This window comes from Sminthopsis crassicaudata, chromosome 3 (assembly GCF_048593235.1).
Source record: "Sminthopsis crassicaudata isolate SCR6 chromosome 3, ASM4859323v1, whole genome shotgun sequence".
NCBI classification, from domain to species: domain Eukaryota; kingdom Metazoa; phylum Chordata; class Mammalia; order Dasyuromorphia; family Dasyuridae; genus Sminthopsis; species Sminthopsis crassicaudata.
Window position 1 is genome coordinate 528,623,067 of NC_133619.1, and position 21,086 is coordinate 528,644,152.

At 33.2% G+C, this 21,086-nt stretch overlaps 1 protein-coding gene across 1 annotated transcript in view; it reads right to left on the reverse strand.

The window, feature by feature from the left end:
- Positions 1-21,086, reverse strand: part of DDX10 (DEAD-box helicase 10) — a 245,600-nt gene that overhangs the window by 163,407 nt on the left and 61,107 nt on the right. The window contains exon 13 of the mRNA XM_074304323.1: positions 14,187-14,679. Within this exon, the coding sequence (XP_074160424.1) occupies positions 14,187-14,679 (493 nt within the window). The remainder of the gene's footprint in view (positions 1-14,186; positions 14,680-21,086) is intronic.

Sequence of the window (21,086 nt, forward strand, 5' to 3'; positions counted from 1 at the left end):
CCTAGTTGTACCAGCCCTACAACTATATTACAAAGCAGCAGTCATCAAAACTATTCGGTACAGGCTAAGAAATAAAGTAGTTGATCCATGGAATAGGTTAGCTTCACAAGACACAATAATCAATAACTATAGTAATGTAGTATTTGATAAAATGCAAAGACCTCAGCTTCTGGAATAAGAACTCACTATTTGACAAAAACTACTGGGAAAACTGGACATTAGTATGGCAGAAATGAGGCATTAATCCTCACCTAATACTCCTATAGCAAGAAAAAGTCAAAATAGGTACATTATTTAGGCATAGTAACACTAGAAGCAAATTAGAACAGTCTACCTCTCAGATCTGCGGAAAAGAAAGGAATTTGTGGCCAACATGAACTAGAGTACATTATGGAATGCAAAATGGATTATTTTGATTATGTTTAGTTACACCTAAGCAAACAAGATTAGGAGAGAAGCAGAAAAGTGGAGAAAAATTTTTTTACATCCAAGGGTTCTGATAAAGGTCTCATTTCTAATATATCAATTCAAATTATATGACTCAAATTTATAAGCATACAAGCCATTCTCCAATTGATAATTGCAGATGATAAAAGGATATGAACAATTTTCAGAGTTACAAATTAAAACCATTTCTAGTCATATGAAAAAATACTTTAAATCACTATTGATGAGAAAAATGCAAATTAAGACTACTCTGAGGTACCACTATGCACCTTTCAGATTGATTAAAATGACAAGAAAAGATAATGATGAATGTTGGAGGGAATGTGGAAAAACTCAGACACTAATAGAGTTGTGAAGTAATCCAACTATACTGAAGAACAATTTAGAACTAGGCCCAAAAAGTCTATCAAACTATGATCAAACCCTTTGATCCAGCAGTAGTACTACTGGGTCTGTGTCCCAAAGAGATGATAAAGGAGGGGAAAGGACCCACATGTACAAAAATGTTTGTAGCAGCCTTTTTGTAGTGGCAAGAAACTGGAAACTGAGTGAGAGTAAATCAGTTGAAAAATGGCTGAGTAAGTTATGGTATATGAATGTAATGAAATATTATTGCTCTTTATGAAATGATTGGCAGGATAATTTCAGAGAGGCCTGGAAAGACTACATGAATTGATGCTAAGTGAAGTGAGTAGAACCAGGAGAACATTGTATATAGCAATAGCAAATTTATATGATGATCAATTCTGATCATCATTAATTTATGGGGCTCTCTTCAACAATGAAGTGATTCAGGCCAGTTCCAATGATCTTGTGAGGGAGAGAGTCACCTGCATCCAGAGAGAGGACTGTGGGGACTGAATGTGGCTCATAACATAGTATTTTTATTTTTTTTGCTTGCATTTTGTTTTTTCTCATTTTTTTCCTTTTTCACCTGATTTTCTTTTTGTGCAATATGACAATTATGGAAATTGCACATATTTAACATATATTGAATTATTTGACAGCTAGAGGAAAGAGAAAAGTAGGGAGAAAAGTTTAGTACACAGGGTTTTGCAAGAGTGAGTGTTGAAAATTATGCATGTGTTCTGAAAATAAAAAGCTTTAAAAAAAAAAAAATCTATCCAACTCCAAAACAACTATTCCAAAAAAGAGAAAATGGACATATTAATGTCAACCCTTAGGAATCTCTAAGGTTCTACCATGTTGTAACTAGCAATATCTAACTGCTCCCACAACCTTCTAAAGTCAATCCCCGGAAGTGAGTGAGAGTAAACTCCCCCCAAAAATATGCCTGCATACTTTAGCAGTTAGGAATGATCACTTAGTAGGACAGAGATAATTGCAAGGACACCTCTCCAACATTTCCTCTAGCAGTTTGGCTCTTCTGTGTATTCCATCTATATTCCCTCTTATCAAAACTAAACTTTATAGAATTCTTTTTCTCTCCTCCTATCCCAAGTATCCCTCTAAAAGTAAGATAATGTATTATTCTGAATTTAAATTATATAACCCTGAATAAATGCCTCACCATATTTTGTGATGTTCTGTTTCTCTAAATTATACTCGTTCTCTGGGAGCAGATCTTTTGGGGAGCTTCTGGAGGCAGCCTTCATTTCAATTCAGTTCAATAATCCTAAATCCAGCCAGAAGTTAAAGTCCTTTACTGTCTCATTCCAAATCTTATCTCCTTCACTTGGGGCTTGGCTAGTTTTCTGGAGGCCTTTCCGATCTTGCCTCTAGTCCTTTGTCTCTTCCAGCTTCAGCCTCTAACTCCCTCTGTCCAAAGGTTTGTCCTTCAGCCTCCAGCCAGCTTCAGCCTCTCATCCTCCCAATGTTTCCAGCAGCACAACAGTGAAAGTTAGAATGAATTAGACTCCACCTCCGAGAGTGGGATTGTGGGTTACAGTAGGCTTGTGGGAGCTCCCAGAAGTCAATCCTAGTTGTGAATCTCCTGGAAGTCCCCTCCTCCGAAGTCCCCTTAAGTTCTCCTGGGAAGTCCTCTCCTTGATTGAATCCTGACTCTGATTCTCCTCCCAGTGAGCTTGTCCTTTTATGTGCTGTCTAAAGGTGTGAAGTCTAATGTAGAGACCAATGAGCGAACTCCTTTTTTACTTGGGGGATTTATTGATCATGTGATTATGGTGGAAATAGTCCTAAGAATAAAGATAAGATTGTGGATCCCTGAAGAACACTGTCAGACTACTATGGGAACTGAGTTTCTTGCTTCAAAGGCTTAAAATTATGTCCTCTAACAAACAGTCCTTTCATGATTTTAATAAAATACAACAAAATATCACTAAGTTTTCAATCAATGCCAAATAAAAACCAGCAGATTTCCTACCCCAACAATATGTCTATCACCTTTATCATAACAACCAGCAGGCAGCCTAAAAGAAGAAAACAAAATAAAATAAAAACAGCAACAACCTTCTGGAATAAAGATGTTCAAAGAGAATGTTATCTGCTAATTGCTTAATAAAGTGTGTGTGCGCGCATGTGTATACATGTACACATGGGCACAATTCTATAGCACAAAGTTCTTGGTATTTATGAAAAGTCGGATTTCAATATTCTCTTGTTCTTAACTATTTCAACTGACCCATGATGACTGCTTCTGAGAGATGGAAACCACAAAACTGCATCTCTTGGAAACCAATAATCCTCACAAGAAGGTAATTGAGGCCCAGCAAGGTAACTAAAGCAACATTAAAAAAAAAAAAAAAAAAAAAGGCTGAAAAGGAGCATTATAATCTGATATGAGTAACAGATAAATAGGAACATTCACAACAAATGTCCTCTCATAAAAGTTGACTAAGTATGACAAGAATATTTTTAATTCACTTTTTTAGAAAAGAGAAACAAGAATTAGGAAAAAGAGAAGCGAAGAGAAAAAAGAGAAGAATTAGCAAAAAGAGAATGAGACAAGGATAATGAAAAAGAGATGATGAAACAAAGAAGCAGACAAGAAAGAAAGGGACAGAAAGAAAAAAAAGAGAAGACTATCATCTCATCTGCTTCTCTTCCATCACATATTTCTCTGAGGAATGTCCTTCATCTTATATGGGTATGAAATTCACAAATATCATCAGGAAGGCAAAAGCAGTCAAATATGCTAATAACAGTAAGCAATTGATAAGGTCTTTCTAAAATAATTAGTCCCATGAATAAGATGTTAACATATTCTGTGAATTATTCCTCCCTTGGTTAATAAATATTGGTTTAAAAGACCCTCCAAAAATGTCTGTTAGTAAAGAATAAATTTAATATTGTGCTTAAAGCACAGTTAACAAGTGCCTAGCACATAGGAGATGCTACAGAAATACTATTATTATTATTATTATAAAAATGAAATATTTATCAGCAAGTCTTGGCACTAACTAGTATGAGATAGACAAGACTTCTATGAATAATCTCTGGGTTCTTACACTTATCACATTAAGATATAGTGGTCCATTTTTAAGATAGCATGAGAAATAATCCATTTTTTAAAAAAGCAACACAAAAATCAACTCTCAATTAAGATTTCCTTCTCAAAATAAATTCTAATTTGCTTAAGGAATTGAACAACTTTTAAAACTGAACTAAAATTATATCCCTCGATTTATTTTCTTTTAGCACACAATTGATAATACATGTCTTAAGCCTTTCAGAACAGGAATTCTGAACCATGGGTGTATGATTTTTTTTTTTTTTGGTAACTACTTCAAAATATCTGAATATTTCAACATAATTTCCCTGGTAAATCTATGGATTTATTTTATCTACTTGAAAATATTTTGAGAAAGGCAGACATCCATGACAGAAAAAGTTAAAAACTCCTGCTTTTAGAGTTTTAGTACTCTATCCTTAACCAGACAGTTCATTGTAGAAAAAAATGGAAAGAACACACACACACTTCCCTCTTAAGTGAGAGTTAGAGAAGAATTCTCTTAAGTGAAGCCTATAAATAAATCACAGCACAACTGTTAGCCTTTCCACCTGCATGATACAATTTTAGAAATACCACATCTGTAGAATTTTTTGTAACTTTTGTATTTTTGCCACAACGTTCTATTTTATCTTATGTATATCTGTATAGTGTTAAATTCTTTCTACTATAAACTCTACAAGTCTTCTTTATCTTTTTATCTCATTCAAACATTTCTTCACACTTAATGAAGAACACCATATTTGTCCATACTAAATAAGAAATAAATTTTTGTTAAAAAAATAAATATCAAATTTTCACTTATCATCACTCTCTATGTGACTCAACAATTAAAAAAAGAAAACTAAGGTCATTATTACCAAAGAATGTACATATTTCAAGGCCATGACTTTACTGACAGGCCATTTAAATATCATAGGATTATACCGAGTTAAAACTTTTAAGGGGGCCTTGGAGAAAAACCTAGTAAAACTCAATCATTATAAGGAAATTGAAACTGAAGGCCAAAAGTGACTTTTCCAAAGACATACAGCTACTAAGAGCCAGAGCTAGAGTATTAGTCACTGCTATAATTCAACATTTCCTGTTGATTCTTCTCAAGAATAACTTTGAGGAAGGAAGATTAAATTCAAAGAGCTTAAGTCAAAGAAGTACAAAATAGTAAAGTAGGAAATGTTAGGCAGCATCCTATCCAACCCCTTCATTTTATTGATACAATGAAAATCTTACAAATTCTAGATAGGTAGGGACCTTAGCAGTCATCTAGTACAACCCATACATTAAAAGAATTCCCAATACAACAAACCTGACAAATGGTTACTCAATCTCTTGCTTAAAGATTTCCAAAGAAGGTAAACTCAGTATGTCTCAAAACAGACCATTCTGCTTTGAAAGAGTTCTAGTTTTTAAAAAGCTTCTGACACCAAGCTTAAATTGGAGTCTCTGCACTTATACCAATTATATTACTGTTTCTGCTGTTTAGGTCCTGACATAGTAATAATCTTAATTTTTCTTCCACGTGACAGTCCTTCAAGTACTTGAAGACAGCTATTTTATATCTCTTCTATCTACTTTCTTCTATAAGCTAAACATCCACAGTTTTTATCGACCAAACCTCATATGGCATGGACTTATACTTTCATCTTTCTGATGGGCACCACTCAAAACTCTCCAATTCTGAAGAACAAAGTGAGAAATAGAGATAGAGTCTGAGATAGGTGAAATAGTTAACATTCTTTTTTAATTTTATGTTTTAAAATAAAAATAGTTTTATTTACTTATATCCTGGTAGCATACACGTATATTAGAGCACTAAATAGTTAAATGCTATTATTAAAAATGCTTTTATACAGAATTAAAAGTTTACTTACTCTATTCCTAAATCACAACCTCAAATGTGTTTAGGCTATTTTTCCAAAGCCATTTTTCTTCATAGAGTACAAAGGTAATGTTAGGTCACATAACTACAACTCAGTAGATGGCTTTCAATTATTAGTATAGATATTATTACTGTAACTTATAGCAGAACATTTCCTACATTTGCCTGTTTTCATAATAATCATTCTTAATTTAAAATATTTTTAATTAGGAAAAGGCAACATGGAGTAGTGGATAGGGTGTCTAGAGACCAAGTCCTATCTTTGGCATATGTCTGTGTAATCTGAAACAAGTCACAATCTCCTCGAATGTGAGCAGCACTTTCCTAAGACTAAAAATTGGCTATAAATTACAGACATAGTGGTGTCAACCTTCATGGGTAGAAATAGTGAAATCACAGGTGCAGTCTCTATCACAATGCAATCCCTAAAAATTTAGCATTAGGTTGATTCAAATTAATGGAATACTAATACTAGGTGTATATCAGAAAAAAAGAAGGAAGGAGGAAAAAAAGAAAAGAGGAAAGGACAAATATGTAAAAAAATATTTAGAGTAGGTGTGGAGGGGGGGGAGAGTGGGTGTGTGTTTTGAGAAAAAAAATTGGAACCTGAGATATCTATCAACTGGGTAATAGTCCATCAACTGGGTAATAGCTAAACTAGGGGTTCTCAAACTATGGGCCAGATGCGGCCCTCTGGGTTATAGCAAATGAGCTGAGGGGCGGAGACAGAGTGTGAGTTTTTGTTTTTACTATAGTCCTGTCCTCCAACAGTCTGAGGGACAGTGAACTGGCCCCCTATTTAAAAAGTTTGAGGACCACTGAGCTAAACAAATTATGATATATAATCATAATGGAATAAGAAATGACAAGCAGGATGGTTTTAGAAAAAATCTACTAGGAAGACTCAGATGAACTGATACAAAGTGATATAAATAGAACCAGAAGATAATGATCCAAGACAATTTGAAAAGACCCATGATGAAAAACACTATCTACCTCCAAAGAAAGAACTGATAAAATCTGAATACAGATGGAAACAGACTTTTTCACTCTGTTTTTATTTGGATTGGTTTGTCTGTTTGCTTTTTGGCAACATACTAATATGGATATATGCTTTGTATGACTTCACATGTATAATTGATATAATGCTTGTCTTCTCAATAGCTGGAAGTATGGCAGGAAAAAAAGGAATTTTTAAACTTAGTGTTTTTAATCTTAAAAATAAATAAATGAGTAATTAAAGGGGGGAAATTAATAGGGTACTGTTTCATCAGAATTTAGATTATGTGCCTGAAATACTTACAGCTATATTGTTTCTTGATTCAAGTAGAAATCTTGGAGAAAAAGAATAGACTTGGTTTCTGCCATAATCTCACAAATGAGAACTTAAAGGTACAGATCAACCCTTTTAGAAAGACCTAGAATTACATTCTGCTTTTGGGACACCCTGGTTGTGATCCTAGGCAAATTACCTATCTTCCTAGATCTAGATTTCTGGATAAATTTTCCTTATCAGGAATTCCTGATGATCATTACATCATAAGATGAGAAATAAAAGAAAAAGAGAAATCCTTACAAAGAAAACTATATCAGATCTATTTTTAGCAGTCCTTAATTTTAAATTAGCATATAATGGTCAAATCCTGAAAATAACCAACATAACTTTCAAAATTAACATGTCCAGGATGGTACTTCTGTTTTTGCTATTTCCATTACAAATATAATAATGTTAAAGCAAAGATATTCTAACAAATGTATTTTCTAGAGTTTAAAGTATATAAATAAACTTTTAGTCAGCAGAAGCTCTAAATATGGTACAAAAGTGGGAAATGAAGGGAAACTAATCAAAATATTTTTGATAATAAAATGATTCTGCATATAAGAGAATAAACATTAAACCAAATGTCTTATCCTTTCCTTTGTGAATTTACTTCCTAAGAATCACCCTCATACAAAGCAATAGTTTTTAAAAAACACATGCACACAAACACAGTTCAGTAAGTGCATCTAAGTTTTAACTCAAAAATTAACTAATTCTAAATTGGAAACAAGTTTAAATAATACTGGAGTCAGAAGAAGAATGAAGCCAATGATTCTTTCCCAAAAAGGGAAGCAGCAAACTGGGGGGGAGAGAGGGAGAAGGGGAGGAATTTACCTCTAAGGGTTCTGATAAAGGCTTCATTTCTAAAAAACAGAGAAAATTAACTCAAACTTATAAGAATACAGGCTGTTTTCCAATTGATAAATGGTCAAATAATATGAACAGACAATTTTCAGATGAAGAAATTAAAGCTACTTCTAATCATATGAAAAAATGCTCTGAATCACTATTGATTGGACAAATGCAAATTACAACAATCTGAGGTAACACTTCACACTTCTCAGATTGGCCAAGATGACAAGAAAAGATAATATAAATATTGGAGGGGATGTGGGAAAATTGGGACAGTAATATATTAGCCTTTAGCTATCAAAGCTATTTCATATATATATAGTGCACCATTTGATTCAGCAATATCTCTACTGGGTCTGTATCTCAAAGAGATCATAAAAAAGGGAAAAAGGATCCACATGTGCAAAAATGTTTGAAGCAGCCCTTTTTTGTACTGGCAAGGAATTGAAAACTGAATGGATGCCTTATCAACTGGGGAATGGCTGAATAAATTACAGTATATAAATGTCATGAAATTGTCCTATAAGAAATCATCCTGCTGATGATTTCAGAACAGTGCCAATTCCATAGACTTGTGATGGAGAAAGCCATCTGCATCCAAGAGGGAGGACTAGAAGGACTGAATGTGCATTACAATAATATTTTCGCTTTTTTGTCTATTGTTTGCTTGCTTGCTTGTTTTTTTTTTTTTTTACCCCCTCACTTTTTTTCCCTTTTTGATCTGGTTTTTCTTGTGCAGCAGGATAAATGTGGAAATATGTTTAGAAGAATTACACATGTTTAACCTATATTGGATTGCACTGTTTACTCTCTAAAAGAAGGGAGGGGGCAAGGGAAGGGTGTTTTGCAAGGGTGAATTTTGAACACTACCTTTGCATGTATTTTGAAAAATAAAAAGCTATTATTAAAAAAAAAAAATACCTTCACCAAATTTAAAAAAAAAAAAAGTGAGTTTCCTCTAAAGTTCTTCAGGCACAAAGGCTAGATTACTACTTCCTGAAGACTCTTAAAAAAAAAAGGGGGGGGGGGGAGAAAAAATTGTACAAATCTCTGGATCTCTGGGTATTAAAGAACTTCAAGGTACAGGTATTATTTTTACTGCTGTTGCCAATAAATACTGTTGAATCAAATGATTTAGAAGGAAGAAATGAAAAATGAACAGCTCATTAACAAGATGGTATCAGAGAACAGGATTTGGATTTCTAGATAGGATTGTACACAAGCAGATACTGATTCAATGTAAGTAACATCTTTCTAATAATTAGAATTCAACAAAGTTTAATGTGCTATCTCAGGTGGTAGCAAATTCTTTGAGTTGTTGCTTAATAACCACTTTTCTGGGATATTTTGAAGGAATTACTTTTTACATAGAGATTGGACTGGATAAACTTTGTAGTCCCTTTCCTATACTGTGTCTATTACTTTCTTTAGGATTAAAAAAAAAAAAATTTGCACATCCCTTTTTATATACTATCACTTTTTCTAGAAGCCTTATATACTCAAAAACTAGACAAACTAATCAAATCAAATGACTTGTAGACATGCAAATTATTTATTGCCCTATGATAGGAAGATCTTCCATGGGAAAATCTTCACTTTTCTACTTTCACTTTCACCCCTCCAAGTTTTGAGTAAATATCTACATTTCCTTCATTTTGATAATTTAAAAAAAATGAAGGAAAATTAATCTTTCAGCAGACATCTGTTATACTAAGCTTCCTCAATTTCCTACTCACACTCAACTTATATGAAAGAAAATATATAGAGAACTACTTTCCATTCATTTGTACATATATTCCACACTCTCAAGTACAAGCAGTTCTTAAAGTTGCCACAGCCTTGACACCTTGGAACCTTCCTCCACCAGGCCAGCTCTCTTCTTCCACTGGTGAGTTCCTCTAAGAATTTCTGATTGAAAAAAAACCTGGGTCTGGGCCAGCCAATCTTTATTCTCTCTTTCAGTCCTGCATCTAATTTTGTGGACTTCAATATTATGCCCCCTAAGATAACTTCAACCTATTCTTCCTCCCTTCCCCCTCACTTGCTTTTCAGTTCCCTTTCATCTTATTCTTCCCATGAGAAAATAGTTAAAGGCAAAGACTTTTTTTTTTGCTTGTGTTTGTATCCCCAGCTCTAGCACAGAGCCTAACACATAGTAAGAACATAATAAAGCTCTGCAGCCTGTCTGCCCCATAATATATAATTTAAATACTCAGCTAGTTACTACTATATTTTCAACATCAACCCATCAAAAATGAACTTAGAGGACATTTGATAACTCTCCTAGTGAGACTGATCCTGGATACAAATACTAAGCCTGGCACCAGAGGTTATTTTCTTTGCTCCCTTTCCTCAATCCTGAAGTTCCATTTTCCTAAGATTAGCCAACATCAAGAAGTAGCTGAAAACAAGCAGAAGGATAAGAAGGGATCCAAACTAAACTAATGGGAAAGGAGAAAATGCTACCTGAAGCTGAGGCTATAAAATGAAACTTTTTTGGTTTGTGGAGTTTGTTTGGTTTGGTTTTGGTTTGGGGGAGGGGAGGGAGAAACGGATATTTTTTCTGTATAGTTTGCTGTTGTTTGTTTTTGTATACCTGTACACTGCTTCTGAAGGCATATAATAATTATTTTTTAAAAGAGTTCCAAAAATTAAGAACAAGAAAACAGCAATATTTGAACAGTGCTTATAGCTCTAAAACAGCCACATTAAAGAAAGGTATTGATTTCAAAGAATTTTGTAAAAGTAAATGGTTGCAAATTGTGGTATCTGAATGTAATAGTAAACTATTTTTTGTAAAAAATGATGAGGAGGCAGATTTCAGAAAAGCTTGGAAAGATCTACATGTACATACATGCTGAATAAAGCGAGCTGAACCAGAAGAACACTGTACACAGTAAAAGCAATGTTGTGTGTATGATGATCATCTTTGACAGTCTTAGATCTTCTCATCAATACAATGATCTAAGACAACTGTAAGACTCATGATGGAAAATGCTATCCATATCCAGAAAAAGAAATTTGTAGTCTGAATGAAGCTTGAAACATTTTTTTTTGTTTTTGTTTTATGATTTCTTGTGGTTTTTCCCTTTTGTTTGATTCTTCTTTCACAACATAAATAATGTAGAAATATGTCTAATATGATTGTACATGAATAACCCATATCAGATTGCTTACTGTCTTGGGCAAGGGGAGAGAAGGGAAGAAGAAAAAAGCAAAATCAAAATCTTATAAAAGTAAATATTTTAAGATTATATATATTTTTTCAACAAAATATATATATATTTCATTGAAAAATATTATAAAGTGGGGAAATTTTAAAACAAAAAACAAAAAAGTAAATGGTTATACAATAAGAAATTAAGAAAAAAAAAACAAACATTTGAATAAATGGATACAAAGTCAACAAGAATCCCTAAAAAGATACACAATGACTATAAAAATGCAAACAAAACTAATTAAAAACAACATAATTCTGCATCATAATAATGACTCATGTTGTCCTAAAGAGATGGAGAAATGTGTTTTCCTTCTTACAATAGAGAAGTGACAGGAGGACTATGAGTACAGAAACTTGTATACATCACTAACATCTTACTTGGTTTGGTTTAAAAGCCTTTTTTTTTTTTTTTTTTTGGGGGGGGGGGTTTACAAGGAAGGTGCTCTGGCAGCTGGATATATCCAGAAATTCTCATTATATAAAAACATAAGGCATCAACAAAATGGGCAATCTTATTACTTTACAGATATAATACATAAAATATTTAAAACTTTTTTCAGTGAGGCCAATAAAAAGCATTAAGTTGTATTCTGCTAATAATATTAACTTTGCAATTAAGGTTGAAACTTACTATTGAGCATGCCTTTGACCATCATTCAAGGATTTTTTTAAGTGGGCACTTAAAAAAAAAAAGCTTTGAAAAAGCTAAATAGAAAAGAATTAAAGAATGAAAAATTCAATTCAAATATGATCAGTTCATTCATTTTAAACGAAGAATAAAATCAACAGAAGGCAAAACTGTTAGTGCTGATGAAAGAGAATTTTAAAAAAGATTTAATGTCAATCCCTTGAATTTAATTAGCATTAAGCAAATATTTCCATATAAAAAGGTTTATATGAGGCATTGTGAACTTCTATTAAATATTTTGTTTTCAAAGAAATATAGATGATATCCATATGGATAATTTATCAATGAATCCAAGATATCTGTGAAAATCAATTATTCCAGAAACCATCAAGCTATACTAAATTTCTCCAAAATATTCTGAATGATACTTGTGAAAACCTCTCCCCAAAAGCCTATTAGAATTCCATAACCTTCATAAAGGGACAGTATAACATATAATGCGCTATAACATGTATCATAGTAAACCCAAGTATATATGATTGCTTACTATTTTATCTCTCTTAATTGATATATATAGAGAGAGATTTCATAAGATTTTCTATCACAGAGCAATTCACAATTGGAAGTTGATCAAAATTTTAGATTCCTTTCTACAAAAAGCCAGACATCAGTTATTAAACTGAAAACACAAAATTTTCATTGTATTAGGGTTCCTAAAGGAAAATCATCTTCAACTTAAACTCCCACCTTGCAGACATATAATTTGCCATAAGTATTAAGTGTGCCCATAGTAAGAAACATTAACCACTCTCAAATGCAGGAAGCAGGAGAATATGAAAGGTAGCCATAAATGTCAAATGCAAAGATAAACAAACATGTTATTCCAAGTGCTATGTTTGTGTAAATCACCCAATATTTCAAATGACAATATTTTTCTGCTTCTCACCTCTATTCTGACTCAAAATGATTTTATAAGATAAAGACAAAACATCTTAAGAACTATCTTTTAAAATTACTAACTAGTAGACTTCAATGCAAATCTAAACCAAAAAGGTTCTACTACAAATTTGTATGATTTTAGATCTAACCACTAGAATCATTAAAACTACATTAAAACTACCTTTTAGGATTGGTTTTGTTACATATAGAGCATTTCTAAGCCCTTATTTAGTAAAGAAATAGTATGCTAGAAGATTATGTCTACTGAAAAGTAATCTAACATTTTACACAACTTAATGAAATATGCAATCTATGATTTACTGATTGAGAATTCTAATAAAGATTGAACTAATAATATGGAATATTATTGCTCTGTAAGAAATGACCAGCAGGAGGAATACAGAGAGGCTTGGAGAGACTTACATCAACTGATGCTGAGTGAAATGAATAGAACCAGAAGATCGCTGTACACTTCAATGCTGTATGAAGGGGTATTCTGATGGAAGTGGATATCTTCAACATAAAGAAGATCCAACTCACTTCCAGTTGATCAATGATGGACAGAAATAACTACACCCAGAGAAGGAACACTGGGAAGTGAATGTAAATTGTTAGCACTACTGTCTATCTACCCAGGTTACTTATGCCTTCGGAATCTAATACTTAATGTGCAACAAGAAAATGGGATTTACACACATAGATTGTATCTAGGTCATATTGTAACACATGTAAAATGTATGGGATTGCCTGTCATCGGGGGGAGGTAGTGGAGGGGGGGGGGGATAATTTGGAAAAATGAATACAAGGGATATTATAAAAAAAAAATTACTCATGCATATATACTGAAAAAAAATTCTAAATTAAAAAAAAAAAGATTGAACTAATAAAAGAACATCTTTATTTCTCAAAACATTTTTTGTTTTAAGAAGAGTATTCAAGAATAAACCTACACAAAGAAATACTTTTATAAGAAGTACAAGATTTACATGAATACTTTTAATAAATCTCTATAAGAAGTATCCTCTAAGTTACTGGCTTACTGTCCAATAGCAAAGGTCTCATTAATAGTAAAATTCATAATAAAAAAGAATTGCATCCAAAAACATTTGTAATTTTAATTAGGAGGTGAGGTAGCATAAATTATACTAAAAGGACCTAGGACTATGAAGCTTGGAGCCCCATCAATTAACTGAATGTTATATAACTATAACTTTAGGTATTTTTGAGACACTAGTTGAAAGCCACTAAATGTATAGAGAATAAAGCTTTCAATTTACTATAGCTTCCAAAGTTATGAAAAATACAATGGACTCTGCACTTCATTAAGATGGGTTTATTACTTTAAATCTTTGCTTTTTCAAAGGTTCTGAAATTAAGTCAGTTAATATGTAATTATTTATGGAATGCCTAGTAAGTACTCAGAAAATAAGGAAAAAGAATATAGTAATCACCTTTTAGAAAGAAACTTACCTGGATGGTAGATTCTGTAAGGTCTAATCCAAATACATTATGTCGCTTGACTCTAAAGAAGTCAACATCAAGACCATCTTCATCCTCTTCATCTCCGTCTAAATTCTGTACAGAAATCACTTTGTCTTTTGAAGTCTCATTAGTAGCTGGAAGAGCTTGTATTTCAAACTCCTTGACTTTTTCTACTTTCTCCTCTCTATCTTCATCTTCCTCCAATTCTTTCCCTTCATTTTCATTCTCTTCTTTATCAACACTTGCTGGTTTCTCTTTGTCTTTTTCTCCAGTTGTCTTCTCTCCTTTCTGAAGAATGGACATTTTCTCATTGAAATATGCTCTAAACTCCTCCACTTCATCATTGGTGAGGGAAGAAGCAGCAGGTCTCTTTCCATCTTTTCTTTCATGATATGCTTTGCTTATCACTGATTCTTTCGTCATTTGTTGCTGTATTCTCTGAAGAAATCTTACCCGTGGTGCCACAGCAAGGCCAAGAGAACTGAATTACAAAAACAAAGCAAGAAATAAAAAATTCATCAATATTTTAAAAATGGAATATTTTAAAGATATATTAAGAGCAATTTATACAGAAGCAATAAAATGAAAAGCTTCTGTAGAAACAAAATTAATGTATCAAGGAAGATGGGAAAATTTTCTTAATAAACTTTCATATTAAGAATCTGGTATTCAAAATATGAAAACATATGTTTATATATATATATATATGTACACATACATGTCTATGTACACATACAAACACACATAAAACAACAACCATTCTTTCATAGATCAGTAGTCAAAGGAAAAAAATTATTCTCAAAAGAATTGAAAAGGATTAATAACCACATGAAAGAATGCTCCAAATCACTAATAGTAAGAGTAGTGAAAATCAAAACAATCCTGAGGTTTTGCCTCACATCTTAGAAAGTGGAAAAAATGACAAAATATGAGGATAGTAAATATCAGATTGGTTGTGGGAAGATGGGATCATTGATACATTATGGATGAATCCACAGATCAATACAACCATTTTAGAAAGCAATTTGGAATCCTGCAAATAAAGTAATAAAATGCCTTTATCTTTTGAACCTGAGATTCCATTAATAGATTAATGCCATGGATAAAAAGAAAAGTCCCCATTTATAACAAACAGCAGCACTTTTTGTGACAGCAAAGAATTGGAAACAATGAAGTTGTCCATTGATTATAGAATGGCTAAACAAGTTGTAGTACATTAATGCAATGGAATATTACTATTCTGTAAAAAATGATGAATATATTTATAGTAAAACAGAAAAATCTAAATGAAGTGATGCAAAATGAAGCAGACCCAAAAAAAGGTACCACCACAAAAGACAGAGACACAAAATGAAAAAGAAAAAAAAAAAAATCAATTAAATTACCAAAATTTAAATATGAAATAAATAAACCCAAAGAACTTCTAACCAACTGCCCATGATATGTCATGATCTAATGGACATTTTGACTATTGGAGTCTTTTCTGTCTACCTCATCATTCTGAATTATGTCCAGAGAAGTCAGAATGTTAAAAAAGTAACATGTGAATTAGCAAGTTATTAATTTATGCACTATTTTTATTACAGATATCTACAAATATCTAAAAGGACTTTGGGAACTCAAATACAATGACAAGGCTCAATTTGAAAATTAGATCTTCTACTTTAAGAAATGAACCACTGAAATATAAGAATCACCAATTTTTAGATGATGAAGTGTAGCAAATTCTCCCTTACAAAGCCAAGTAAACATGAAACTCATTTAATATCCTGGACCATAGACTTGTTACAAGCTTAATGATCAGTCTAATTTTATTGAATGGCTCTGGGAAAACATTGCATCAGGCCAAAAAAAACCACCTGATTTTTCTTTTCTGGAAGCAGATAGCTCTATAGCCTGCCTAATACTAAAAGAACATTACAATATATTTGTTCAGTGTTAATATGTAGCTTGTTTTTTAATATATCACACAGTTCAAGTTAGTGGAGTACAACATTATATATATAAAAATAATAAGTGGACCCCATCTGTGGGTTCATCTTATATAATTCGAACATTGTCATTCATGTATCTAAAAAAGGGAGACAAAGCACCAGACAATAGGTCTGCAGAAAGTCAGGATATTTGGGGTCAAAAGTCACCTCAGATACCCATTAATGATTACATGGTTCTATGGTCAAGTAATTTAACCTATGAAAACTGTATTCCTCACCTGTAAAATGGGTATGACATACTTACACTATCTACCTCAATAGCTTGTCCTGTTGAATGACTTTTACAAACATGAAAGTTCTAATAAAACAGTACAGCATGATACTGTGGATAAAGAACCAACCTTGAAGCTAGAAAGCCAAAGGATCAAATCCAGTTTCTAACTAGCTATATAACCATGCCAAGTAAACTAACTTCTCAGTGTTCTAAGCAAAATTAGAGTTATAAGAAGGCCTACACTGGTAGAAGGAATTTCATCAGTGGTTGAAGGAGTTTCCTCACCAGAAAGTTCACAATTTCAGCCTATTCTTTCTGAAATGCCAGTAATTCTAAAATATAAGACAGCTTATCATCCTATAAGCAAAGTTCTAAGTCTAATATTTTTCCCACAGAAATAATATTACACTGGATTATGTTCCGGATTAAATATTTTATAGCCAGTTTTTAATATAACAATGACTATTTAACTTAAATATGTGCTATTCCTATGTAATATATAGTTTAATGCTAGAAAATACAAGATCACTTGTAACCTATTCACTTTTCAGCTAATTTGCATAAAGAAAAGATACAAACTCATATTCAAAAAATATACCTCAAACTTTGGGTTCGTGTTTGGTCTCTGAAAAAATCATTTAATCTCTCAGTGCTCAAGCAATTTCTTAACTAAGGCTCTAAGTTACAGAACATGTCCATCTATATTGGCAGAGGGAAGAAGGTCTTACCAGGTACTTCTTTTATGAATGAAATCACAAAATGACTCTTAAAAAATGTCTTGCATAAATAAAGCATTTACAAATCAAACATTATGATGCCAGACAAATCACATAAAGGTTTACATATGAATAATCAAATCTAGAGCAGAAGGAATCAAAGAGATTCATGGAGAAAGCTATGCACTAAATAAAGGTCACAATAATCTCTTGGTCACAATATACCTCTTGGACTGATGCAATGTCTTCCCAGAGCCATTCAATAAGTGTATCAGGAAACAAAAAATTGGGGAATGAAGTTTGAATAACTGCTTTACAGATAAAATAATATGGATAATCTAATTTACAAAAAGATTTGCAGCATCTCTTTTTCTTGTGGTAAAGATCAAGTACCTATCGATTAGGGAATATCAGAACAAATTATGATATATAAATGTAACGGAATATTATTGTTATTTCAAAATAACAACAGAAAGCCACAAAGGCTTTCCTAATTTTTATATGAAGTGATGCATAGTGGAGTAAGTAAGCAAAACCAGAAAAAAATTTCTACATTAATAAAACATTTAAAAGCAGACAACTTTTAAAATCAAGATTTTTATTATTGTTCTGTAAGAAATGCCCAGCAGAATGATTTCAGAAAGGTCTGGAGAGACTTACATGAACTGATGCTAAGTGAAATGAGCAGGACCAGGAGATCATTATATACTTCAACAACATTACTATATGATGATCAATTTTGATGGACATGGCTCTCTTCAACAATGAAGAGAACCAGCTACACCCAGCAAAAGAACTCTGGGAAATGAGTGTGAACCACTACATAGCATTTCCATTCCCTCTATTTTTGTCTACCTGCATTTTTTATTTCCTTCGCAGGTTAAGTGTACATTATTTCAAAGTCCAATTCTTCTTGTGCAGCAAAATAACTGTATGGATATGTATCTAACATATATTTTATCATATTTAACATATATTGGTCTACCTGCCATGGGGGGGGGGGGGGGGAAAGGAGGGGAAAAACTTGAACAAAAGGTTTTATAATTGTCAATGCTGAAAATTACCCATGCATATATCTTGTAAATAAAAAGCTATAATAAAAAATAATAAAAAACAAAAACTTCTTTTTGGGTTTCCACTCTCTCCTGGCTTTTTACCTTATCTATCCTCTTTGCTCCATTGCTAAATCCTCATCCAGATGGCACCCTCAAACCATAGGTGTTATGTAAGGTTCTGTCCTGGGATCTCATCTTTTCTCCCTCTCTACTATTTGACCTGGTAATCTCATCAGCTCTCATAAACAGTTTGCTGTGTATATGTTTGCATGTAATCTTCCCCATTAGAATATAAGCTCCCTGAGGATAGGGACTGTCTTTTGCTTCTTTTTGCAGCTCTATCATTTAGAACAACTCCTGGTAGAGAGTAGTAGACACTTAATAAATGTTTGCTGACTGACAGCAAGATGCTTCATAAATAAATTCAGAGATAAGTAAACATCTATTTTCTATTTGTTAAAATAAGGCTCCAAAATCTATCTAATTCCCCTACCCAATCAATTTTAAATATAGTGATATGCACCAGAAAATTAAAGAGGAACCATTTATTGTGGCTAGAACCACAGAGATAGTAAATGCAACTTAATGTCCATAAAGCAAGAAAGACCAATCCTTGTTTTCACCTTCACTGATGATCAATTTACAAAGACCCTCATCTTGGCAAGGACTAACAAATTTTACAAGGCTTACAAGGACCTGACAGTAAAAGTCTTAAATGTGTATCACTAGGCATGCTAAGAAAAAGATCTCTAACTCTACCATATGGTTTTTGGATGATGGAAAACTATATAAATAGTGGTGGGGAACAGAGGCAGGGAAGGAGAAGAGAAATAAAGTAGTCTTGTTTATTGATATCTATTAATGTGTGAATAACCAAGAACTAAAAGAGGGTAAGCAAGATGGAAATTAATACAGGAAAAATGGAATTGACATTGCCATATAAATACACTGGATCACTGGGACAGAAGAAACATGAGGAATTCAGGAAACATCATAACCATACAGTGTTGTGATAAGTATTTCAGTGACATTGCTATCCACTGAAGTTACTTCCATACCTCTCCCCCACTAAAAAAAGAATAAATGAATTTCTGACTTGCTTTAATAATTAATTTTTCAAAAAGTAGAGAAAGCAACAAGGGAACTGGTTTTTTTTGGATATGACTCTGGTCAAGAGGCAGAAACTAGCTGTTAAACTAGAAATGTTGGAAACCATGGATAGAAGATGTTGTGTTTAGCTGTTTTCAGTCACGTCCAACATTGTGTGAACCAAGTTTTCTTGGCAAAGACACTGCAGTGGTTTGCTATTTACTTCTTCATTTCACAGATCAGGAAACTAAGGCAAACCTAATGTACCAAAAACAGTAAAGTGGGGGCATAGGATGGCGTCACCTCTATTTTCATTGTTTTTACCCTAGTCTAAGCTCGCAGTAAGAGTGACCTTGCCTACATAAATGTTCTTTATCTCTCTCTTATCTAATGTTGCTACAATTTTCAAAATAAAATGTAAACATACAACCATATTAGTCTGCCATACAAAGTCCTTCACAATAAAGCTGCCAATTATCAGGAAGAGCCAACAAGCTACACTGCCATGTTGTGGTCTTAGGCAAATAGTTCCACCTCCCTACATCTCATTTTTCTCACCTATAAAATGAGGTCTTTTAGGTAGATAATCTCTATGATCCTACCCAGCTCTAAATTCTATGCTCTTCCACGCAAGCAGCTTCAGAACAAAAAAGCCACCAACTAGAGAACAACCATTAGCCTCTACTCCCATACATCACAAGACGGGAGCAGAGGACCTAACATCAGCCATAGTTAAAGACAACTCAGAGGACATAGTAGATCTTCACTTTAATGAGCTAAACAAGTTGCAGAGGTTGGAGCCTGAAGTAATCCAAAAAGTCCCTCAAAATGAGTAAAGACTCATGGATGAAATTGGCCAGTTTTAGAAAGATGGGCAACTTAATTGAGTTGGTTGACTAACGAGCAAAAGATGAAGAAAATGAGAGGTAAAAGTAGACAATATACATATCAACTGATACAATACAAGAAAAGGAGGAAAAGGAAAAGGAAAGAAAAGGAAAGGAGGATCCAGAAGCAACTAATCCAATACCTAAAGAAAAAAGAAAATGCAATTATGAAGGTTAATGACTGAACATGAGGCTCTATATTAAGTAAAAGCAGAATAAAACGAATATTTTTTTTCATAATGAACTGATTTTGCAACACATGCAGCTGAATGCTGCCAATAAATATACCTCTATAAATATAATTTGGGATTGTAAATGCTTTTTAAGAGGAATACAACTTGTTAGAACCCCTCCCACAACCTACTTTCTCTATTACTGCAAAAGGCAATACTATCCTCCCAAACCCAAACTACTTCTCCTTTTCCACCTTCCCAAAATCCAATCTGTTGCCTGCTGATTTTAACCCTCAAACATCTCTCAAATGCATGCCCTTCTCTTCTCTAACACTGATACTAGCATGATACAGGCCCTCATAACCTCACAGATGGACTATTTCAACAGTCTACAGATGCCTCTACCTGCCTCAATCTCTCCCCAACGCCAAACTACCTTCTCTTCAGCCATCAAAGTGATCTTCCTAACGAGGAAGTCTGACTCAACACTCCAGGTGTTCCCTACTGCCTCCAGAAGAAAATACAAAATCATTTTGGAGGCACTCAAAGCTCTCCAAAACTTAGGTCTCTCTGCCTTTCCAGGCTTCCTACTTCTTATTCTTCAACTTGTACTCTTCAATTCAGTGATATTGACCTCCTTCCTCTTCTCTTTTACACCTACTAATTTCTCCGGCTTGTTTTAAGAGCCAATTTAAATTCCATTCTTCATAGGAAGTTTTTCTCAACCCCTCTTAATTTTAGTAGCTCCCCTCAATTAATT